The sequence below is a fragment of the Onychomys torridus genome, chromosome 17 (assembly GCF_903995425.1).
Source record: "Onychomys torridus chromosome 17, mOncTor1.1, whole genome shotgun sequence".
In the NCBI taxonomy this organism is placed as follows: domain Eukaryota; kingdom Metazoa; phylum Chordata; class Mammalia; order Rodentia; family Cricetidae; genus Onychomys; species Onychomys torridus.
In genome coordinates this window covers 8,832,531-8,858,584 of record NC_050459.1, presented here as the reverse complement: position 1 = coordinate 8,858,584, position 26,054 = coordinate 8,832,531, and the positions used below count along the sequence as shown (strand labels likewise).

The 26,054-nt window shown below is 48.8% G+C and overlaps 1 protein-coding gene across 6 annotated transcripts in view; it reads right to left on the bottom strand.

Moving 5' to 3' along the window:
- The window catches only part of Arhgef7 (Rho guanine nucleotide exchange factor 7), a 111,182-nt gene that overhangs the window by 46,914 nt on the left and 38,214 nt on the right, over nucleotides 1–26,054 (bottom strand). For 4 of the 6 annotated variants that reach the window (XM_036209227.1, XM_036209226.1, XM_036209225.1 and 1 more), the window contains 3 exons: nucleotides 7,758–7,842; nucleotides 6,753–6,883; nucleotides 3,127–3,328 (listed from right to left, as the gene is read on the bottom strand). In XM_036209227.1, the coding sequence (XP_036065120.1) occupies nucleotides 3,127–3,328; nucleotides 6,753–6,883; nucleotides 7,758–7,842 (418 nt within the window). Of the gene's footprint in view, nucleotides 1–3,126; nucleotides 3,329–6,752; nucleotides 6,884–7,757; nucleotides 7,843–9,566; nucleotides 9,617–26,054 lie in introns of those variants that run through there. The other 2 variants (XM_036209230.1, XM_036209228.1) reach the window with 2 other exon arrangements.

Here is a 26,054-nt window from a genome sequence, read left to right as displayed (position 1 = left end):
ATTGTCATCAGAGGCGCCATCCAGCCAATGATGGAGGCAGATGCAGAGACCCACAGCCGAACTTTAGGTGGAGTTTGGGAATCCTGGGGAGGAGAAAGGAGTGTAGGAGCCAGAGGGGTCAAGGACACTACAGGAAGGCTCACACAATCAACTAACCTGAACTCATAGGAGCTTGCAGAGACTGAACTGACAACCAGGGAGCCTGCATAGGACTGACCGAGGCCCTGTAAATGTATGTGACAGTGGTGTAGAGCTTGGTCCTCTTGTGGGACTCCTGACAACAGGAACAGGGGCTGTCTCTGACTCTTTTACTGGCTTTTGGGAATCTACTTCTCATGCTCGGTCGCCTTGTCCGGTCTTAATGCATGGGGAGGTGCTTACTGCAACTTGATATGCCGTGTTTGGTTGACACTCATGGGAGACCTGCCCTTTCCTGGATGGAGATGGAAAAGGAGGGAATGGGAGAGTCACAATTATGTGAGCTCAAGGGCCCTTTATCTCCTTTTGGTCTTGGTCTTTATCACAGCAGGCAAACAGGGGCAGGGTCTGTGTTCAGTGAGGAGCTATTCAAAACAGGCTGTGCAGAGAGGCCAAAAGCATCAACACCAAACGTGACAAGAACATTTCCAAGTCACACCACAAGAGGGAAACAGCCCGTGGCTACTACCCTTTCCCAGAGACTCACAAGGGTGAAGGAGAGAAAAGTCCTCTCAGAAGCAGCCTTGGGCTTTTCTGTTTGCACATAAGCTGTAAATCAAACAGAATGGAATGTAAAAGAAGGTTCAGTCAAGGGGATGGACTCCGGCTTTGGTTCAGTGAGGACGGCCCTGGCGGGATTCCAGTCAGAGGAGCTTTCCAATGGGCAGTTTTGTTCTCAGAAACTAAGCACCAACTATGCTATAAATTACAAAAGGGAATCCCATCCCACAATTAGAATACCACATAAACTACTAGAAAATGCAATGCCAAAATGTAACTGACATCCTAGTATTTTATCCTGCACTGCTGGCTACAAAGAAGCTGAATTTCTTTTTAAAAGTTTTCACACATTATGCCTGGACTACCAACATTTTAGAATTAGACTGGCTAACTTTTCACAGTCAGCTCAGACAGAAAATATTGTAGGCAGGCACTATTCCCAGGAGGCTACTCCTGTCTCACTGCCAAATAGAGGACACTCAGCCTAACACTAATGTGCAAAACTGTGGTATTTCTTATATTTAAAAAAATTTGAAAAATTTCCAAACAAAGCAAGTTAGGTCTCAATTTGGCACAAAACCTATGAATTCAACTTATCTCCTTACAAAAACTACTCTTGAAGGTGTGTAATGTGGAGTAAACTCAGAGGCGCATACATATTTGGTAAATGCTCCAGCACTGAGCCATCTCCCAATCCCCAATATACATCTTTGATGCCCATGAAACCTGGCACAACTTTAACCTGGCAGAGACACATACTCAGAAATAAAGCAAACCTAAGAACTGAGGGTGGAGTGGGGAGTTGACCCTTACACCAAACAAGGCTGGCCCTTCCCAGAGCTTCCTCTGCCTAGCTCTCACACCACGCCCAAGGTGCAACAGCAACCCCACATGCAAGGCATGCTCTAGACAGCATACTGTCAAGAAACAACATTAAGAACATTTGCATCTATTTGAAAGTATATGCCAGCAGTCAGGTCAAGAGGGCTCTGAGACACACACACCCCCATGCCCACCTAGTGGTACTTCTTATGCTGGGTGAACTGAAAAATACCTGAGAAGTAAAAATTTCATGGGACATTCCTACTGCATCTGTTCAAAGTAGAAGAGAGTTAGCTCCATGACTTAGAAAAACCAGGCCTAACAACTACCTCTCACAGAGCCAGTCTCTACGCCCAAGGGACCTTGCTCACAGCATGAGGGACCCTTCCCTAACAGCCCTGCCTAAGACATCGTTTTACTTCTTTTGCATTTCACAACAACATCTTAACCAAGTTCAGCAGGAAAGCAAGATCAAACGCACACGCATGCACAAAACCTGCTGTAAGTCCTTGAAAATGAGCAGTCTTGGTGAGGCTGCTTCTTGACACAAGCGTGGCAGGCTGCAGGAGCATGACAAGCAGTGCCTGTGTCGGGAAGGGCAGCACCGAGAGCCATCAACCAAGAGCACCTCTGCTGAGTCCCACGTCACCCGACTCCAGGACTCCACAGCCTTGACCCGCATGGCCCAAACCACTCCAAGACAAAAATCACAGCTAAGCACCATGAAATGGGCTGAAGGCTGCTGTGCACTTTCAAGAGCACATGTCCCTGAACAACGTGTTAATCACAGGAAACTCAGGAAAATCAACACATTTTCATAGAATACATGGCAGAAATTGCTTGCCTGTGCCTAACTGGTAATAAATAAGTCCATAGTAGTTAAAATATACACACACACACACACACACACACACACACACACACACACACACACACATATACATATACAACCTAGCACAGGCCATAAAAAGGCATAAATTAAAATATAAAGCATAATGGTAACAATAAAAGTGAACGGTGGCCACAGGGGCACAGACCTGTAGGCCTGGCTACTCAGAAGGGTGAGGTAGGAGGATTACTTGAGCTCAGGGGTCCCAAGATTGCCTGGGCAACATGTCCAGACTCTGTCTCAAAAAGCAAGAGATAACAATTAACAGACCTTAGAAGTTTTTCTTAGGGGCTGGAGAGATGGCTCAGAGGTTAAGAGCACTGGCAGCTCTTCCAGAGGTCCTGAGTTCAATTCCTAGGAACCTAGGCTCACAGCCATCTATAATGCGATCTGGTTCCCTCTTCTGGGGTGTAGTTATATGCAGACAGAACATTGTACACATAATAAATAAATAAATCTTTTTTTTTTTTTTTTTAAAGAAGTTTTCCTTAGGAGAATATCTGGAAATATCACGATGTGATGCAAAGCCAGTTTATAATGATAGGGGCCTTTACCCAGCATCCCAATGTGCAGGAAAAAATACAAGTTCATTCCACTGACCTAAAGATGCCATCCAAGACCAGGATCTTTCCCGGCACTCAATGGAGAACAGGCACTCAGCACCCTAGAACACTCACACCCTCTGGCTCTCCTCCCATGGTCGTTTAGCCACTCACCACTTGGCTTGATCTCGCGCACATAGTTGCTGGGGAACCAGCCAGTCCTGCCGCTGTGCGTGCCCTCCCACCAGCCTCCTTCCTCCACTCGTGTGACATGAATGACATCGCCCTTCGTGAAGGAGAGCTCATCTTCATTGGTCTGCTGGAAATTAAACTTGGCTCGTACTACCAGTTGGCTGTTGCTATTATCAGTCATGTCCTGGAAGACAGGTGGGGAGGAGTGGGAGAGATTGCCATGAAGTTCAGTCTACTTTCTTGTAAAACAGTTACACTTCACTGTCACAAAGGTAGCCAAAACATAATTATAAATGTTCCAAACATTTAAACAGCAGCAAAGCACAAGCCTTTCATCCCAGTGCAGAGGCAGAGGCAGGTGGACCTCTGCTGGTCTACACAGTGAGTTCTAGGCCAGCCAATACTACAAAGACAGACGCTGTCTCAAAAATAAACAAACACACAGCAGTAAAGTATCTTAGATACAGAAACATGAAGCTTCCCACCTTCCTGTGCACCTTGACCTCTGTCGGATCACAGCCCAGGAAGGCACTCTATACTACCTCTCCTACAGACTCGCACACTCGTGCTCTCTCCCCTCCCCTCTGCCTGCCTCTCCCTTTTTCTCTCTCTCCCCCCCCTCTCTCTCCTTCTCTCTCTCATACACACACAAACACACTCACACATCTGGATGCAATCAGTGTGCCTGTCTCTACCTTGAAAACTAATCTCTACACTGTGGACATGTTTCCAACTGCATAATGGCACGCTGTACACTTGTGCCGCTAATTTTTAGGTCATTCCCAATGTTTGTCTATGTATTGCATAAATGTTTCTCTTATCTTGCAAAGGTTCCACTGAAAAAATGGTCCTGAGATATGTGTAACACATTTAAACTTTTATAGGTATTTCTAAACTGATCTCCAAAAAAGCTCTACACACTTACCCCAATCAACATGTCCATCAGTATTTAAGAACACTTATTTCATCAAACTTGCACCTACTGGAAGATGCTGACAAGCACTCAGCCACAATCTCTCATTCTGGATGCTCAGTGCTCACTTCCAGTTCCCTGAGAAGCGTGAGAGACCTGGAGTTCTCTCTTTCCATCCAGAGGCTCAGGAGAGGCTGGTAAGTATAAATCCAGCAAACAGCGACCCCTCCCCAACAACAACAACAAACAGCAGACAAGCCTCTCCCCACTGCCACAGAAACAAAGAGAGTCCATCTGCAAAACCTGCACTCACATTTCTAGGGACCAGATACCACACAGCCATTCGCTACAGTGGGTGGCCTCAGTTCACCTGCATCTTGGGGTGAGGAATGCCCCAGGGCCAGACCACCACTGTTCTGCCCATGCCACTGCCATCCATGAAGACCACAGGAGTGCCGGCCACCTGCCCACTGGAGAGCAGCAGGCAGCCCCATCACAGAGACAGAAGGCTGGCACAGGACCCCCGCGGTGCTGACTCCTCCCACGGTGTCAAAGGCCCAACAGAAGACGCCCCTCACTGCACAGCAGACTTCCTTTCAATCAGGAAATTCGTGACAAAACAGAAAAGGGTGATCAACGGATGCAGCTGACACAGGAGAAAGCACATTCCACTCACTCCCAGATGCACCGAGCAGTTTAGAGACCAGCTCTAGGAGGACAAGCGCAGTGTACTGAGGCAGCAGAGCGTCTTCCCTGAGTACTGCACTAATAAAACTAGTGTGAGTAAGCTGTGGCATGGGTTCCAGCAGCACAGTCTGTCACCTCGGGGACTGGGACCAAAGCAGCATCAGGAGAGCAGAGAAGTCTGGGGTCCCTGGCTCCAAGAAAGGAGGAAATGCCCTAATAGTCTAGTCATTCCTCGCAGAGATGAGGGACGCCAGGAGCAATGCTTACACTAACTCTGACCCCAACCCTGAGAGCCACACTGAGAACTAGAGCCATACTTAACTATCAGTGGATGAACACTCAGACCCAGACATTCTAAAGGTATCAGTAGAGCTCAAAAGACAGAATGTGACAGCACATGGGCATCCTCACATTCCTGAACTTGCTGCTGCTCCTCTGCTGAGGGGTACCTCACAAAGCAGTATTTAAATTACCTTTTTAAAATATAAGAGGGCCGGGTGATGGTGGCATATGCCTTTAATCCCAGCACTCTGTAGGCAAAGGCAGGTAGATTTCTGTGAGTTCAAGGCCAGCCTAGTTTACAGACTGAGTTCCAGGACAGCCAGGGCTACACAGAGAAACTCTATCTTGAAATATCTGATCGAGCCGGGTGGTGGTGGCGCACGCCTTTAATCCCAGCACTTGGGAGGCAGAGGTAGGCGGATCTCTGTGAATTCGAGGCCAGCCTGGTCTCCAAAGAGAGTTCTAGGAAAGGCGCAAAGCTACACAGAGAAACCCTGTCTCGAAAAACAAAGAAAAGGAAAAAAAAAAAAGAAATATCTGATCGATAGATGATAGGTAGATGACAGATAGATGATAGGTAGATAGCGATAGATAGACAGACAGACAGACAGACAAGAGGAGTGTGTTAGAAATCCACACTTAAGACTTTGAGTAAAGAAATGCCTGCTGTCCCCTTCCATATAGCAATTTTGGTTTTTCTGAGAAGTTCTACATCTCCTCTAGGGGAATGAGGACTGCCACCCCACACCAGCAGGGGACTGGGGCAGAAGGGCAGCAACTCCCCGGACACCCCACTGTCACCCTCTCCTGATGTCCTGTCCCTTCTCATTACCCAACTCCAGCCTTTATTCGCAGGCAGTGGTTCTCCGAGGAAGGCGGTCCTACCCTCAGGTCCTGGGCTGCCAGAGTAAAGGTCCCAGCTCTGAGCTCTTAGGGGCCTGGAAAGTAGGCTTTAGGCAGGGAAGAACCGCCTTCGGTCTTCCGATCTTGGGAAGCTGCACCCGTGGACATATGCCCACAACATCCTCTTTCAAGCTAGTGGGATGGCAGTGGACCCCCGGGAGAGGTGAGGAGGGAAGCGCTCCTGAGTGAGTCAAATGAGCAGGTCCTTACAGAGATGGACAGGAAGGACCATGGTTTTCACATGCTCTAACTCAACAAGGAAGCTGGAAGGTTTGCTAATGGTGAGTCTCAAGAAGGAGCTGACTGGATTGAGTAGCTTCTTCACAGAAATGCTAAAAGAAGAAAGACATGGAAGGATACAGCTGACCACACTCAAGAGCACTTGTGAGTGATGCGTACCCTCAGTGCACTGCCTGTTCCACACTTGGGTCCCACTCTGCAACTCCTGGCGGCAGGCAGGTTCTTGCACCATCCCTGTCTACTAGCTAGGTTTATGCATACAGGTACTGTTTATTCTCACACTCATGTACACAGTGAGCAATTACCCTAGGGATGTGTCAAAGCATGTGCTTCTCTAGATGAGCAGTTGTAGCCTTCAACACAATCCCAATAAAACAAGCTTCCAAAAGCACTCATCTTGGTATCTGGGAGAATCCAGTGAGAAGCAGATGCCACCACACACACAGCAAGAACCACCCAGAAAGGCCAGGAGCCCACAATGGTCCACATCCCATCTGCATGGGCACACATACATGCCCCAAGGGACATCTGCAGCCTCTCATGTCCAAAATGCCTGTGAATCAAAATACAACATCTTACTTACCAAGCTTCGGTACTGGCTCTGAAGCAATTTTGAAGTCCTACTATGTGAAGACTGGGATCCCAGAGAATCAAAAGACTTTATCCGATGTGAAGAGGGCCGCGCACACACAGAGTCACTTCCGAGTCCGATGTCTGAAAAGGTCGTGTACACAGAAAGAAGAAGTGCTGCAGACGCCTGACACCATGGACCCTTAACACACATTGGCTCTGAAACTGGGCCAGCATGGAGGGACACACCAAAAGCCCACAACAAAGCAGGCCATTTACACAGTAACAAAGAGCAGATTCTCTGTCCCATAAATGATGCATTCATTCCCCAATTACCTCTCCAGAAACGATCTGGGGATGACTAACTTACCAGTTCTTCTCTAGTGTAATTCTCAAGTTTGCAAACCATTTTATAGGTGTTTGTAAAACATTCCCTTCAACTAGAAAAACACTGTTAACTGCTCAGCAAGGCACTGCTTGGCAATTAAGTCTCCAGCACAGCGCATGTGCCCTTCTCTGAGACAACATGCCATACCATCAGAAAGGAGGCAGAGGTAACATTCGATGTCACGACAAGCTAGCACTTTCTGAAGACAGTACTAAGAATGTGTCGGGTGCAACATCACACACACAAAACTACTGGCAGAGCCTTTACTGTTCAGCTGGACTACACAGCGCATGCCATGCCAGCACAGCCCACTAGTGACCACACACCATGTACCAGTGAAGACACACCCAGTGCTCTGAACCAGCAGACCCCACTCCTGCTGTAAAGCCAGGGCTCAGGGAAAGGGCAGGCTGCACACCACAACCACAGCACGTCTGTGCTTGTATGAGGAGGGGCTCAGGACAACCCTGTGCTGATGGCGCCCAGCCTCCCAGAACACCCGCAGCAGCAGGACCAACGAGACGTCCAATGGCAAAGACGCTTCTTCTTGGCCCAGGACGGCCACTTTACTTGCTGCCAGGAACAGACGTGAGCCCGCACTCTCCCCCGAAGACACTCCATCAGTCTCACCTGCTGTCACTTTATTCAGTGTCACCAAGGAGCTGAGGACCTTGTTAAAGTTCTGCCCCTGGTACAAATCATTTGCATCAAAAGTCTGGAAGAAGAAACAAAACAAAAAATTAGTGCCATGTTATATGCTGGCACAGGGTAAATGAAACTCTGCCAATGACAAGTGGCCACACACAGTCAGCACACTTGATTGAAACACTCAAGAGGCAGCACAACCTCCGAGTGGGTCCCTGGGAAAGAGTCCATTGGCATTCCCTCGTGAGGCATTGCCACACAGACAGCAAGCCCTGGGAGGAGGACCAGACCCAGCTCTGTGCCCTTCTCCACCCAGGTCAGGCAGAAGCCAGGGTGTGAGCCGGGTCCACCAGTAAAGGTACTCAGGAAAGGCTCATGGTGGGTTGTAACCCTCCCTCCCCCCCCATTGTGCAGAGTCCGCAGGACAAGACACGCCAAAGAAGCTCTCTTCTGGAACATAAGGAAGGCAAACGAAAGGCAGCACCCAAGGCAACAGCACACAAGGGACATGCGACACAGGAAAGCACAGATGACAGATGGAAGATAAAGCAGATCCCAGGAGAGAGACGGGGTAGGGGTTCCAAATGCGTGTATGTGTACCTGTGAGTGTGCATTTGTGTGTTATGCGATGTACTGCCCACCTATTTCTAGGAGAGAATGTGCAGAAAATCACCTGGCTAAACACATCTGGCTTTTGTTTGGAGGAGTGTGTGCACACATATACCTGCTTACAAATATGCTAAAACATGCACAACTTTTTCCAAATAATCTCTAAAGACTATGTGTCACTTTTGATCACTAAATAACCTCTTCTACAACTAATTTTGATAACCCAATCATCCAATATCGTATTCTAGAAAAAGTGAGACAAATCTAATTGGTACAAATTATAGAAAGAAAAGCTAATGCCAAATGCCAAAAGCTAGATGCCAAAATGCACACAAAATTAGCATCCTTTCGCTCCTTGAAGTAAAACAGAACAATCCTGATCCTCTGCCCTGGATTAGCACCTGCAGGCTGGCCACCCTCCTCCTCCTGCAGCCTCTCAGCCAGTGCCAGGAACTCCCCCCTCCCACCCCTTCCTGCCTTCCCACACCCCACCTCCTTCCTGCTGAGTCTCACTCAGCTTACTTCCTGAAGCCTTGCTGAGCTCCCAGAAATCCCAAGTACTTTTATACCCGAGAAGAACCGCATGGCCGGCGGCATGATGTATGCACTCCATCCTAGGGCCTAAAGTCTGAAGAGACCAATTACACATCTCCCACTGCCCAACCAATGTATACTGGACCTGGACTGAGTGGATTTGTGGGTCACCCATCCAGAGAGTCAGCTGTACCTTAAGAAAGGGGCCAAGGGTGCAAACAGTTCAAAAGGGACATTGCTGAAAGCTCCCAAGCACCAAGCCAAAGCACAAAACCCCAAAAGCCAAAAGCGACTGTCAATCAGAACTCCACTGGTCTCAGCGGGCCAGTCTTTCTTCGACCTCTTCCGGCAGAGCCCTCAGAACTTTCATGGGGTGCGATCAGATCCTGTAACTTACAGAAAGCCAGCCCAAACAGGCACACTTTCTAGGCTCATATCCCTGTTGAGATTTTTAAGAATCACAATAGGTTAGGTTGCACCTTTTTAAAGAATAAAAGGTACTGTCCCGCCTAAGCCTTAGCTTCCTCATGCAAACTGTGAAGTTCCCTTGATTATAAAATGTTGTAAGAGTGATCTGACCTTCAGCTCTAAGGTCTGGAAAATTCAAGTTAAGGTATTCCACAAGAAACACACAGACAAATGTCCACTAACCTTCATTATGGAGAGGCAGCAAGTCATAAACCCCAGAACAACAGGATGTGAAATATGGGAAGCTTCCTGTTATTCCAAGACTATATAGCTTTCCTACCCAGACACCACGGAGCATCTGACTGGCTGCAGCTGCCTGCCAATGAGCTTCGGCGTGAAATCAGAACTCAGTGAGCTTACTGCTACCTTCCTCCACAGGAAACCCAACAATGAGCAGAACAGACTGCTTCCCCAAACAGCAATCTAGCCAGCAAAAATCCTTAATTCAGAGAACATTAGCACTAAAGGAACCAGAGAAGAGGCCTGGAACCTTCCCTGGAACACCTCCCAGATAAGGCCATCAGTGACACACAGGACTGCTCCCTGGAACCACGGGGAATCTAGGACAGACCACACAGCCTGGCAGGGAGGCAGGCTTTCACAGCACACAGGAGGAGGTCATCGCCACATAGGCCAGAGGTACCCATGTGCTTCAGGAAGGACTGCCTGCCCCTCTCCTGCCCTGATGTTCACCTGCTGGCCACATTCCCAGACGGGCTAATTCTGATCTTCACAGACTACACTCTGGTCTAGACACCGTCTCCTGCCATACTTCTTCCACACCTGAAAGTGCTCTATTTGCACAGTCCCTGTTTTATGGTAATTTGTAATAGCCAAATGCAATGTCAGGCTTAGCTCTTGGATGAATGCCTCAAACAGGAAGAATGTGGTACTCAACTGTCCACAGTATCTGCCTGGCAAGCTGGCGTCATCACAGTGATCCTGTGAGCAGGCATGGACACGCCTGGTCACCTATGTCCCCAAATATAGTACTTCTGACCAAACTATAACATTGTCTCAACCAAAAGAACAGCTGGACAAACAGAAGCCTACAGAGCACAGCTGCTGGAAGCTGATCAACCCAGCACTTTCCTATCAGGACACAATTTCCTGACCTTCTTTATTTCTCTAACCTAGGTGTACTGCAGCTGGACTTTTCCTCACTGCAGTTCCCTGGAGAAGTCTGCATCCTGCAGGCATATAAAACTGGTCAGCCTACTGTCAGGCTGTGGCCCATCACATGGAGCGTAAGTTCCAGGAACCTTAGGGAGTGTCAACAGGCCTCTGACCAGGTTCTTCAAATGGGAAGGGCCGGGCCGAGTGGAGCTGCTGTCAAGAGACACCTACCTGCAGCTGGCAGAACTGGTCAGGGAAGCCTTTGGTGTGAGGCACAGGGGTGGGAAAGTGATACATAAACAAGGTCCCTCAGCAAGGAGCCATCTTCCACCTCCAAACACAACCAAGAAGACTACAGGAGCACAGGCCACCCATCAAGAGCTCAACACAGCAGCTCCTCCTGTCCACTAAAGGTGACCCTGAGCAAGCACTGTCAGCACTCCCCAGCAAACAAGGATCCCCTTCCGCCAAATCCAAAACACAGTAAGAATAAACTACTGGCAGCTAAGGCTTCACAGAACCTCAAAAGAAAGAAAAGAAGATGCCTAAATGTATGCAAATTGGTTGTGAGAGAGCGTGCTCCTTCCCAGAGGGCCCCACTGTGCCCTCAGTAAGTGACAGAATCAGGCAGAAGAGGACAACACCACCCCAGGTAGGCCTCTACACTGTGTCGTCTCTGGACACCTGAGCAAGCACACACTTCTACAACTATTCCCAAACTCAGGAACTTGAACAGCAAACATCTGCAGTGTTCTAATCTATGTTCAGAAGCAGCTTGCTGCATGGATGTGGTTCCCAGTTGCTAGGTGGGAAGCCATCAAAATGCTGGCTGGAGTTGCAGGCATTTGGCAGCCTGAAGGCCTCAATGGGCTGGAAATCCTGATAACAAGAAACCATCACTGTAAGGCTGTTGGGAGGAGACCTGGATTCCCTGTGTCCTCATTCCAAAGATAAAGCTCCCTAATGCAAGCAAAAGGAAGCCAGGGCCAACAATTTCAAGAATTGTACTCTTGCAAGCCATGTGTACTATGTATTTATTAGGAGTTAAATCAATGTAGCTCACAGCAGTAAGCAGAAGAGCACCTCTCCTTGTTCAAGAAGAAAAGGGTGTTAAGACTCCCAAGACACAAGCCAAGCCAGTGGCCACTGAGACAGAGGAAGGAGAGCCATGCCAGGAGCCAATAACCTGGACAGCATGTAATTCAGACCTTAGAAGATTCAGCACCAGCACTAAACACACAGAGCCTACCCTGACATTTCACCTGCTGACATCCGAGTCCCACCAACTGCTCCCACACCCGGTGCCCACTGTCTCCTCAGACTCAGAGCAGCCCAGCCACACAAGCACAAGCTCACTGGCTACCATAACTGACATGATCTACCTTGCAATACTGACCTGAAAGCAAAGCAGAGTGACTCACACGCACATGACATCCCTAGGCGGCTACACCCACAAAGTGCCTGGGAAAGTTCTTTCTCTTCCCCATCTCACCCCCATCTCAACAGGAATGAAACACTGGTGCAGGAGACTGACCCCAGGCCTCAACTCCCCAACACCCTGACATCAGTTCCACTACAGAGGGTTTCTGAGGAAGCTATATTTCACAAACACACAGGCACGCACAAAATCATGACTCTTGGCAGATATTTCTGAAGTGTTGCTTGCAAAGTTTAAATATATTTTTGTCTTATCATACTGTCAAATGGAATCTGTGATTTCAGAACAAGAATGACAATGAATCTTAAGTAAGTGGTGCTATTTAAGTTTAGTGCAAATGGTCTATACTGTTAAGACAGTAAAACCCAGCCTGGCTCCTCATCTTCTTGGCGTCTCCAGATTTTGAACTTGATTCCACCAGCTCCTCCCACTCCCAGGAATAAAACAGAGCTCCATAACAGGTTCTAGCGGTTACAGACAGCACTTTCACCTGACACAACCCCACACAAGCCACCTCCCTCCAGATCAGAAGCACATCTTACTGGTTTGTGGATCTACTCGGTCAACAACATGCAAACACTATGGCAGGGAACACATATCCATAGAGACATAATCAATTATTGTCGGTGATTTCCAGGAGGGCCTACAGAGAGCAAAGAGATGGCTGAGAACACAGTAACAGGGACAGAAGCACAGGCATTTACACACTGTTGTAAATACATCCTTCCCTAGCCTAGGAGAAACCTTCATAAAGCACAGCTGGGACAGGCAGCTCCAGCCAGGGCAGAGTGGAAATAAACTTGCTGAGGAATAATGTCACACCAATGTGTGCACAGCCCGGACCTCCCAGTTTAGACTATGTGCTGATTTTATCTTCCACACAGGGAAAGGAAGCCTTGATGCGCAGAAATAAGCTGACTCAGACCATGTGGACTTTGCCCTTAACAGCACACTGCCAGCCAGAGGAGGAGAGCAGGGTGCAGTTCCATACAGGCATCCTATACAGCCTGCCCCCCGCCCTTAACCACTTGGCCAAGCACTGCTGCCTGTCACGAACATGAACCCAACCACAGCAAGCCCTGGACAGGCCTGGCACCTGACTGGGCTAAACATAAGGGAAGGGACAGCAGTCACAGCTCTGGAAGGTAGTGAGAATATTAACATGCAAACTAACAGCAATTACACACCCAGGCTTGGACACACTGCGAGCGGCCCTCTCCTTCCCCACACAGCACACTCAAGTGAGAAGTGAAAAGCTTTAAATGGGTGGGAGGAAGGGAAGAGAGGCTGTGAGCAGTCGGCATAAAACTTTAGAAGACTGCTGGGGAAGCGGATGGGCCCTGGAAATCCTCAGAGGTGGGAACAGCCCCATGAAGCCGCCACCTGACATCAAGCAGTGTGAGCAACTGCACCCACAACCCTTGCCTTAGACAGAGAGGCTGAGCAGCACCCCAACCCTCTCTCAGGAGAGCAGGCAGCACACTAGATCCTAACAGCAAGCAGATCCACTGTCCTGGACTCCCAGGACAGACACCCAGAGGAGGAGGAGGAGCTAGTAATCCCACCCAAAGGGCGATCCCGAGAGCTCAGCTACACTGGTCCAGGAGGACTAGAAGCATGAGGCTCTAGCCAAGGCTCTGCTCCTAGAGAGCACTTCAGACTCCCTCGAGCTCTCCCTGCCTGCTACTCAGCAAACTGCCACAGTAAACCCCTCCCACCCACACGACGGCTCCCCATGCTGGCTACTGTCACAGGATTGGAGCACAGAGGGCTGAGGATGGGGCTCAGTGGTGGAGTACTTGTCCATCAGACCCTGAGCCATGGGCTGGATCACCAGTACCACATGAAACGTGAGGTATGAGCAAGGCACATCTGTGAGAAGCAATAGAAAAAAATGGAGCTGTACCTAAGTACAGCTAAAAGCCCTGGACACAACATAGAAAGCAGCCCAAGGCCTGGAAGGCAAAGAGAAGGCCAGTTGGCTAAGGGCTTGACCTGGAAACACCCTACCTGCACTGGTATTTATACTTTAAATGACTCAGCTGCTAAAGCAGCCACCAGCCCAGAAACACCACCATAAAGCCCACTCTCCCCATCAAAGCACCAGGAAAGGGGCAGCCCAGTAAGCAAAAACCAAGGGGACAATGCAGTCCTGCTCCTACAGCAAGCCAACAGGGAACCTTGACCCTCAGCCCACAGCAACGCCCAGGCCCACCATCTATATCCTTAGGTCAAGCAGTTTCTGGCCTGACATAGCGGCACACAACCATAACTCCAGCTACTCAGAAGGCTGACACAAGATGGTCACAAGCCGAAAGCCAGCTCAGGCTCTACTGAAGAATAAAACTCTATCTCAAAAAGTAAATAAAATGACAATAAAACACGGCTGGAGATGTAGTTCGGTGGGAGAGCACTTGCCTACCAATGTGTGAAGAGGTTCCAAGTTCAATCCTCAGTACTGAAGAAAACACACACACACACACACACAGACAAAGGGAGAAAGCACAAGTACACCAAGCCCCTTCTCTTCTGAGCTAAAACGAAGGAGGCTATGGTAAGAAAGGGGTTTGCAGGTACAGATCACAGGCCTCCTGACAACTGGACACCACAGCCATAAATACCTGCAATTTCACTTTAACCAGACTACATGCAAACTCCAAGGGAAGCCTGTGAGCTGGGAAAAGATAGGGCAGCCAGAGAGGCTTGAGATGGGCTTCTGGGGGACGCCATCAAACAGCCAAGTAGAAATGAAGCAATGCCCATTTCAGAATAGTGCTTAAGTTAACGAGGGCCACGTCTGTGGCAGCACTCCATAAGTACATGCATTGCACAAAGCTGATCTTTCCTTACTTGCCTACTGCAATCCCACTAGCACTAAAACCCATCCTGGAGTTCTGTTCACTGGTTGGCGCAATGGTTACAGCCCTTTCCTATTCTTCCTAACATCTTCAGGATTAAACTCACCAAGGTAAGAGATAAAAAACATTCTGCCTAATTTTTAATAAAACTGTATCGCTGACACACCAGTCCCTCCCCTAACTCTACTGATGCTCTTGGCTCCACTCACAGGGCAGGCACTGGGAGATAATGACCCAGGTGCCATTCTGGAAGGCAGGTTACAGATACTCCAGTCCACAGCTGTCCCTCTGGTTCCCTCTCCTTTTAGCAACGCCAAGCTCCTCCCAACAACCACTGATTCAGGGCTACTTGCACTGGGACCTTCCCAACACACACAGATGCAGCTTTACAACCCCAGGGCAGGGTCAGAGTGCTGTGCAAAGACAGCAACCATGCTGCCACACATAGCTGTGCCCCTTCTACCTTTTCAAAACCTTTGAACCCCTGCCAGACACTTTCTTCCATATTCACACTTGTGTCTCTTCCTCTCTCTTAAACCCAAACCTCACCACAGTCCACTCTGGCCACCCCGCCCCATGCTGTTTTCCATCATCCACCTACCCCTCTGTGGCCAAGGAACCCAGTTCAAGAAGTTTCTCCACGACTGGCTGCCAGCCGGCCACTGTCACTGGAAACTCCCATTTCTCAGCACACAGTGGCCTAGCTGCACTCAGGTCAGCAGACCCTGCGACCCTACACCTCTTCCTAGGACCAACTCCAAGCTAAAGACTACTAGACGCTGAGCGGGAGGAAGGTATGATCCCAGGTCGCTGCTTCACAGAGAGAAACTGAGACAATTCCAAATTTTTCCTACAGATCCCCCAGCCTTAGTTCTTTGTAACTGCATAGTCAGCAGGGGACAGCAGTGAGCAGAGCTAGCCAGGTCAAACTGCCCTCACCCCTGAAGCTGCCAGTTTCTCATCTAGAAAACAAACCCGCACACGCTGGCCAAGTTACACACCACAGCCAAGCGACAGGCAAACTGGAGACTAGTACAACCTACATGCCTTAGGTAAATTTCCTCCCAAACTGTGCAAGGTGTTTAAATCATCTATAACGCGCTTACTGAAAATTAGAATGAAGCATTGGTGGTGCACACCTGTAATGTAGCACTCAGGAGGCTGAGGCAGCCTGGTCACAGAGCAGCCCCACCACAAAGAAGAGTTAAAATGCACAACTACACTATACGATTTATCTTAGCTACTTTTTTATTACTTTGAAGAGACATCGCAACCAAGGCAACTTTATACAAGAAAGCATTTAACTGGAGACTTGCTTACAGTTTCAGAGAATGAGTCCATTACAATCGTGGTAGGGAAACATGGCAGCAGGCAGGCAGGCATGGCACTGGAGAAGCAACTGAGAGCTTACATCTGATCCACAAGCAGAAGGCACCAAGGGAGAGAGCGCAACCTGGGAATTGCACAGGCTGGTGAAACCTCAAAGCCCACCCCCAGTGACACACCTCCTCCAACACGGCCACACCTCCTAACTCTTTTCAAAGGGTCCCTCCAACTGCGGACCAAACCCTCAACTTTAAGAGCCTATGATAGGAGGAGGAGGAGATTGTCATCCAGACAACCACAGTCAACTCCACAGTCCACTGCCTGGCAGCAGAGCCACCACTCCCTGTGGGAGCAGGTAAATAACTCCAAACACAGCAGCTCTGGAAATGCACTCCAATGTCAATCCACCACTGGGTGTACACCAGACACAGGCACAAGACCACATCTCTGCCCGTCAGCCCCGCTCAAGTGGCAGAGTAACAGCATCTCCACACAAGTTACACAGTGGTTCAGGTCCTGAGAAGCAAGCAGGACGCAGCAGTGACCTGCACTCAGCGGCCAGTGTGCTTCAGGACAGATGCCTATCTCTGCTTCTGAACTTCCAAACCCCTTCCTCTCACGTCAATAGATGTCTGCCCTGTATTGGTTCCTTCTTGTTGAGGAACACTTTTCCTTTTACACCTCAAGTCCATGTGCATAATACTGAGCTCAGAGCTTCAGTCTAGGTCAGACTGACTGTCCTCTGATAATAAAAAATTTGCATAAGAGAAAAAGTAACACAGAGGTCAGAAGTGGATGAGTGTGTACACAAATAACTGGTTCTGGAAGCTGGGGGGGGGGGGCAGTGTTTTCTCCTCTCCCACACAACAACCTCCTAGCCTAGATGTCACCAGCTCCACTCACTAATGTCTGACCAGGACTTAATATCCCAAGGGCAGCTTCACACCCAAGGGTCCCATACCAAATAGCAACTATCGAAAGGAAAATGATTCAAGCAAAGGTGGCCAGTGGGGTCAGACATCACCTGGAAGGTGTGGAGGCAGGTGTGGAAGTGTTAACAGGATGACTTGCATGGTAGCAAGGGACAACAGAAACCCAGAGAGCTAACTCAGCACCTGAGAAAGAGACAGAGGCAGACACTAAGAGCCCTCTCACAAATGTATAGGAAATCAGGAACACCTTCATGCACAATTCTTGCCAAAATTATTTTATTAGAACTGAACCACAACCAGATACACATCTAACCAGACATAATGACACACAACTGTAATCTGACACCTGCAGAGCAGGGAGAGACAAAGCAGGAGCATCTCAAGTGGAGCCACTGTGGGATGATATACAGTTAGACTGTGTCCAAAAAGTAAAAATAAATCAAGAGAAATCAAGCTGGAACTATGCCAGAAGGGTCCCTCCTCCTGACTAGCTAGCTTCCACAGAAGATGATGTCCAGTCTGCTGATGGAGAAAAGGATCAACATTCTCACTCAGGTGTAGAGCCTGCAAGTCAGAATACCAATCTGACGACACAGTAGTAACCAACTGTTTTCTGCCTGGATTTGAGGCCTTTTCCACAGGGGAAAATGTGCCTGGCACTGGAAATCTGGTCCAAAGCAATGACTGAGATGGTCATAGCTCAAGAGAGGGGAGAGGGAAGACACACGACCTACTTCTGTTGTCTTGCTTTACGGACAAGGCATCCAACTGCCTTCTAAATATTTCTTTGTACCCTAGATCATGCTGCTCTCGGTCTATTACAAAAGCCTCCACTTGCAGTAGGTGACCACTACTATGGAGACTCATATCAAGTGCTAAGAATAAATGATGATGGTCTGCTCAGTCCTAAACCAAACATCTACAGTATCGCCTCCAAGGTTCAGGGAGCACTGCAGAAGAGGGAGAGGGGAGCACCTAAGAGCCAGAGTATGGGAAGGAGTGCTGTGAGACACTGTCTTCTGGACATGCCATGGCTGTCCACATCCGTGCATTCACAGCAAGCAGCTATGTGTACAAGCCTGGGCCCATCACTACCCCCTCGTGGATGAGAGACACAATGCATAAGGGCCCAGCTCTCCTGGAGGAGGTAGAGGCAGCAGTGGTTGCTAGGGGAGGGCAAGTCATCCTCGCTCATGAAACTGCTCACCTACACTGTCGCAGTGGGCCACAGGGGGAAGTCTTCAAAGGACAGGGACGTGCGGGAAGAGGGTTCAGTGCGGGGGAAGAGGTAAGAGAGGATAATGGGGAACAAAATCAAAGGATATTTGTGCGTAAAATTGAAAAGAGTAAGTGCAAGTTAAGGATTCCAAGTCATAAATGATACAGGTGAGAGAACAGTTCTTTGTGAAAAGAAACGGAAGAGGCACGACAAAGTAAAAGATACACGACCTCAACTCAGATCCTTCAAAACAGGAAGGCTGCATGTCACTTTGAGAACACGGTGCGTATCTGAACATGTACTAAACATGAAATAACGGATTACCACATTAAGAGTGTCTTGGGAAACTGTGAAAGCTGGCATCTATATTTTAACACATGCATTCAAGTATTCAGAAGAATCACCAAGCCTATAATGTAGTTAAAAGCTCAGCAAAATAAAATGTAAGCTGAGTTTTGGGTAACTGTTGCCTTGCTTGCTGACCTTGACCTTGATATCCTCCCTATGCTAATTCCCTGCGAGATTCCACCCTGCTGAATGCTTAAGAGAAGCTCCTCAGCTGTGAATCCAGCAAGTTGGGCGTTAACTGCTTAGATGCAAGACTGTAAAACATCAGGGGGGGGGGGGGGGTTGGGGATTTAGCTCAGTGGTAGAGTGCTGGCCTAGCAAGCGCAAGGCCCTGGGTTCGATCCTCAGCTCAAAAACAAAAAAAATCAGAAGTGAACTTCTGCCATCTGGGGTTCCCCCATTGTGCTGTAAGTCTGTATTTAAGACCTCCTCCCTCCTTCATTAATTGAGGTTCAACATTCAAAAAAAAAAAAAAGAAGAAGAGGAGGAGGAGGAGGAGGAGGAGGAGGAGGAGGAGGAGGAGAAGTAGTCAAGAACATGATGGGGAAACCCACAGAGACAGCTCACAGGTGCTAGTTGGAGCTCACTGACTCTGGACTGACAGCTCGGGAACCTACATGGGACCGAACTAGGCCCGCTGAATGTGGGCTCCATCTGTTTATGGGGTCCCTGGCAGCAGGACCAGGACTTATCCCAGGTGCATGAACTGGCTTTTTGGAGCCCATTCCCTGTGGTGGGATACCTTGCTCAGCCTTGATACAATGGGGAGGGGCTAGGCTCTCCTTCAACTTGGTATGCCAGACTTTATTGACTACCATGGGAGGCCTTACCCACTCTGAGGAGTGGACAGGGGCAGATTGGGAGGGAGGTGAGAAGGTGGGAGAAGGGGAGGGAGGGGGAACAGGGGTTGGTATGTAAAATAGAAAAAAAAATTAATAAATAAACATATTTAATAATAAAAAATAAATAAAATGTAAGCTGATGTGCAGAAACTTACAAAGAGAAAACAAAACGCAGAGCATCAGCACTGGACAGGTACAAAGGTCCAAGGTGATTAGGATGGCTGGCACCTTCCAGCCAGCTGCCTAAGTTTCTAATGTAAGAAACATTCCAAGGACAACAGGCCAGGAAGCTCTCTAGCATCCACTCACCACCTCTAACCTCTCAAGGAGGGAAAATGAAAGATCCATTCTCCAGCCAGTTGGCAGTGAGCAATCCTAGAAGGCCCGGCAGCCCTTCTGAGACTGCACCGTTACAGTTCACTCCCCTACATTTCACACAAGGGGCAGCCTGGGCCTACTTCTGTGGAACCACAGCTGGAGAGAAGCGTGTTTCTCACGCCTGCTCTTGGCTACTCTTCTGTCAAGTTCCTCCACACTGAAGCCCGCAAAGGTATGAACCTCCCTCACCTGTAAGCCTCTACAGAAGAGTGAGCCTGCTGTAAAGTAGTGCAGGCCACGGGATCAGTGCCACGCTGTGGGAGAAGGAGCAGTTAGGGTCCAGAACTACGAGAGAAAACATCGACACAGACTAATACAAATTTGGGCAGAAATACATGTTCTAGGTAGAGTTATTTTTCACACATACTCAGTCTAGACATCACATCAAACACAGTGTGAGGGTTTGGCTTTTGTCTCACTGACTCAGAACACAAAGGACACTCAGAGACAGAAAGATGCAGGACAAGCAGCTGTCAAGTAGAGAGAGGTTTCTCCATCCAACTAGACCATAGCCTGGGGTTTGCAGGGCTTGTTTTCCAAGGAGATCAGAAAGGTGGTAATGAAAAGACCCAGGAAAGGAAGGAGGAGCAAGAACCTAACTCTGTGAAACAGCATCTACCTAGCCTGTGCAAAGCTCTGGGTTCCATGGGGGGGGGGGGGGACGACTGTGATGTGATATGGGATAGGAAGTAAACAGAGGGAAGGAGGTGGAAGGTCACTGTTAACTGCAGGATTCCCACATGTAGAAACAGCAGTCACTCTATCTCAGGGCTCTCAGCTACAACTGCACACCTCAAGCTTCATTCCACAGCCACCCATATGTCATGGTTGTCACTGGATGATTTTCCACAAGGACTGAAAACGCACAATTCTCAATGAAGCATTTTCCTACTGTTCAGCCAACCCTGAACATCCCTGAAAAATACCCCTGTGATCTAATGTAGCAGGATAAAACATACTACACTTCACATACGAATGTCTGGTCCACCCCTGTGACCTCATGCAGCAAGATGAAACATACTACACTTCACATACGAATGTCTGGTCTACCCCTGTGACCTCATGTAGCAGGATGAAACATACTACACTTCACATACAAATGTCTGGTCCACCCCTGTGACCTCATGTAGCAGGATGAAACATACTACACTTCACATACGAATGTCTGGTCCTTTACCTACTCTGGTGCAGTATCACTGTCCGGAGACTAAGAGAGGCTTTCCCAGGAAGGTTCCCAGACCTACCTTGTCAAATGAGCCAGTCCAGAAAAGCCACCCAGCACAGCAGCAGCATTACCTAGGGTGACAGCCACAGCCTGGCCTGAAACCTGCACTCCTGGAGGCTCAGAGGTACAACCTTGCCCTATCTCCTCAGCAGGCATAGATCTTCCCACAGAACCCACCCTAAGCCACTAACTGCCCACATGCCCATCCACTGGACACCAAACTGAGCTCTGCTGGGCTCCTCGCAAGATGGAGACACGGGATGGCAATGCAAAGTTCCTCGTAGACTTCTCCATTTCACACACCACCCTTCCCAGGATTCCCCAAGCCTCCCACAGTGGGGACTAAAGGAGCACCTCGTCCTGCACAGGACCTGAAACAGCTCTAGGCATTTATCACCCCCAAAGCAGAAGCACATAGGCCAGCGGAAAAGGCTGCACAATGTGTGGCCCTCCATGCTGCCTGGGACCACCTACCTCAGTTTCTCTTCCCCTGAACTGAAGAAATGGGCCAGGTACAGCTCCTAACTAAGCCTGGGGACCTCCAACTCTGCAACTTCTACTATGTCTAAGTCTGCAGGGCCTCAAGGTCTCTAGGACCTGGGCATCCTTCCACTGAGCTCTACCACAAGGAAGCCAGCACCAAAGCCAGGAGTCAGTAGCAGCCAGCAAGTGGCACAGAGCCATCTACCAGCCATCTGTCCTCTCCAACTGATCCCGTATGTCAGGGCTGACAGCACCCACTGGAGACAAGGTCCCAGAAACCATCTGACACTGATGCAAAGGCTGCTTATCCATCGCACTTGATCTGCAGCAGTGTATGCAGCGAGGTTTGGAAAGAATGAAACAACAATTCTGGAGTTCTAAGGATGAAATAAAGGTGTGTATGGGGAGGGAAGAGGGGAGAAACTGAGGTGAACATAGACACTATGCAACTGAGCCCCCTACCATTTGTCTCTGACAGCACCCTAATATCCCTAGAGGGGTCCCATGGTTCCTGAAGAATGTCCAAGGTCTCTGACAAGTATCTCAGGTCCCCTGGTTGGACACCCATGGTCCCTAAGGGTTCCACAAGACCCCTGGATGGACACTTAGTGGAGTTTTTGCCAGTTCAACAAACGTCTCCTTAGTGATCCACAAACAATGGCACATGTTCAAGGAACCACAGGCGGGCAGACAGGCCAGAGCAAACAGAAAGAAGGGAGGAGTGGCATGGAGACAGTCTGCGCTTGCCCAGACCCCAACTCTGCAGATGGGACAGAAGACAGGCTTCTCCAAGCACAGCAACAAGAAGGCATAGTAATTACTGGCCGGTGACCACAGCTCTGTTCCCGACCTCTCTCTCAGTTTCTAGGCACTTAGGCCCTTGCTAAGAGTCGACAGCTGTGAAGAAGCTACAACACTCCTAGAACAGGTTACAAGTCACTCATGGAAATAAGTCATCTATCATTAAGGACAGCTCCAGCAGGTGGACACTACTGGAACTCAAAGTCCAGGAGTACAGAAGTCAAGAAGCGACGCTCTTTATAGAGAGCAGTCCACTCCGACGGGGAGGAAACGTTTATTTGGCTTCCATGTTCCAGTCATCACTGAGGGGAAGTCAAGGCAGGAACTCAAGCAGCTAGCCACGTCACATTCACAAGCAAGAGAAACAAACGGAACTTCACTCCCTTGCTGCTCATGCTCAGCAAGCTTTCTTCAGTCTTACAGTTCAGGGCCCACACGCAGGGTGGTTCTCTCAACTAATAATCAATATAATCCCCCCAGACACACTCCAGGCCAGCCTGATCTAGGTAATTCCTCATTTGGCTCTGTACACAGCCATATTCTAGTGCCATTCAAAGCTCACATTGAGAGGATACACACAGAAAGACAGGTAAGGAGGAGATGCCTGGACTCTAGAAACACACACGCATGTGTGCACACACGCACACGCGCTCTCTCTCTCACGCTCTCTCTCTCTCTCACACACACACACACACACACACACACACACACACACACACACACACACAGCTTTTAAATTCCACCAAGAATGCAGACATGCATGCTGGGCAAGTTAACTCAGTACCTGTCACTAATCTAGCACTGTCTCAGCTCTCCTCAGATCCCTAGACACAGTTAACCAGAAGCTGGCTGAGGTTATAACGCTGACCAGGATGGACAACAAAATACAAATAAAAATTACTTTTCAAGAAGATATTTTAACTATGTGCATTTGACTTTGAAACTTCTTAGTAGGCATGATTAGTGTCTTCGTTACTTTTAAACTGCAGTAACAAAACACTGTAACCTAACTTATAAAAGAAAAAATAAAAGTGGACGCTGGAGCTGAGGCATGGCAGCAAAACAGATGAGAGCCCATCTGGATCCACATGGAGGGGAGGGGGACACTTGTGATGCTGCAAGGCTTTTGTTTTGTTGTTGTTTGTGGGTTATTTTTTGTTTGTTTGTTTCAAGACAGAGTTTCTCTGTGTGGCCCTGGCTGTCCTGGAACTCTCTCTGTAGACCGGGCTGGCCTCAAACTCAGAGCTCTACCTACCCCTGCCTCCCAAGTGCTGGGATTAAAGGTGTGAGCTACCACACCTTGCAAGTTTTTGAAACCTCAAAGCCCACCCACAGGGACACACTTCCTCCAACAAGGTCACGCCTCATAACCCTCCCCAAACAGTACTACCAACTGGGGACCATGGATTCAAATACCTGTGCTTATGGGGTGTTCTCAGTCAACCGCCACAACCAGTGTTGGGAATCAGAGACAGAACTTGTCTGCTCTGTCCACATCCCAACCACCCTCCTTATCCCTCCAGCCGCAGACTACATAGTAACTCCTCTGTTAGCTCCACTACCAAACGCTCACGGGCATCTCAAGTTCTTTAGGACCATAGACTCACACAGGCCACTGATGAGAAGTCCAGAGATGAGCAATTTCCTTTCTAGAGCCTCACTTTAACTCCCTAAGTCAGCTCAGCCCTTACAACGCTGGGGACTGAGGTCCTTTGGAACTTTTTCAATGCTACGACAGAAATAAAATCCTCCCTCAAAGGAGCCCAGCCTTCTCACCTCTGCAAACAGCTGCAAGCCTGCTGTCATCTGCAGCTCAAGCTCGCCTGAGCAGAGTGCCCACGCCTAGCTAGATATCCAGGCTGGAAGGAAGAAGCCCTGCAGATTCCCAGCTGCCAACCGGTACTGCCCAGGGCTGCTCTTCCTTCACATCCTCAATCTCAAGTTCACCACAGGGAACTGAGAGTACCTCACTCTTGCCTTGGTTTACCACACCCAAGCAAGACATCCAAGAGGAAGCACACTGTGTATCATGGAGGTCTACTTCTCTGGAGGGAAAGAGAGCCTCCAGCAGGTACAAGCGACTGTAGGGCGGCCTGGGAAGGCACTCTTGTACACTGCTCCTGACAGGCTGGTGTCGTGGTGGCAGCTGTCCCAAGCTTATATGAGTTCCCACCTTTAGCCTTGCTGTGACCTAGCAGGAGCTGTACCCTGCAGTGACAGTCAAGGCCAGTGGAACTAGCACAGAGAAAAAAATAGCTTTTCATGTGGGTCACTGTTTGCAGCAGTGGAAACGGAAAAGCACATCCACATCCGACAGGGATGACTGGCCTCCAAGAAGCAATCACTGCAGTCAAGAGACAACACTGAGCATGAAGAGATGCTCAGAGTGCCACCATATCCAGCCAAAGAGTGTTACAGAGCATATATATGCTACCGTGTCACACACCTCTAAAGCTATCTGCATGTGTGCAATGGGAAAATTACAAAAGCAGCTAACACTGACATCTCTAGATGGCAGCATCATGCACTTTTTCTGCATTTCTCCATATCCTGAGCTTTATGTAACAGACTACTAGGTAACTTAAAGGCATAATATACACCATGGTTGAAAGCACAGAAAATGCTGGTGGTTGTAACAGGACCCACTCACAGCCACTCAGCTCTTCAGGCCTGCTGGCCCTCTCCTTGGTGCTTACTGCTAAGCCCTGTGTTTCTAACAGCGCACACAAAGGCAAACACCATCACACCCACTCCAAACTGACACAGTGAGAGGAAGGGCTCTACACCGTGCATAGGGAGAGGAGCTGATGTCCAAAACACACCAGGAAGTAAACCACCACCTAAAACCATTTTTCTATGACAGTTCTCAAAAAAGCTATTTTCTTATAAAGTCCAACATCACTAACATCAAGGAAATGTGAAGTAAAACCACAATGAACTTCTCAGAATGTCGGTCAGAAACACAAAGGCTAACTGCTGGTAAAATGTGAGGAGACAGACTCCTTCAACACTGGTTGGTGGGAACGTAAGCGAGTCAATGCATTTCTGAAACTGATATAGACATTCTCCAGAAAACCACCCTGTGGACCAGCAGTCCCACTACTAGGTATATTAAGAAACTGAGGAAATGTTGGAGAAACTCAAGTGTTCCTGCAAGAGTGTTCAAAACAGCCACAAAATGGAAACCACCTGAGATGGACGGATGTAAAAAGAAAACAGGATACATATACACAATGGGACAGCACCAGTGTAAAAAGAAGAAATAAAATCGTACCACAGTGACAGCATGGGTGAACCCGGAGAACCACTAGGTAAAGCCAGCCAGCCACCCACAGACCCATAATGCATGGCCTCGCTCACATACGAAGCTGACAGCTGTTGAACTAATACAAGTCCAGGGTGGCAGTCACCAGAGGCTGGGGGCAAGGACAGAGCAATGGGAGGAGGCTGGGAAGAGGGACAAAGTCTAGGTAGGCCCGAGAGGAAGTTTCGGTGCACACTGCCCAGTACGGCAGCCACTGTTGACAGCATACATGTGTAAGTTATGAAAGAATTTAAAATGTTCTCATCACAAAGACGTCTATGGTGGTGACAAATGGAGGCTAGCTTGATTTAATCGTCCCAAGATGCATTCACATATCCAAAACACCACAGTAGACGGCATACACACAAGCCTTAAGAAACTAGCTTGTGTAGCAAACACTG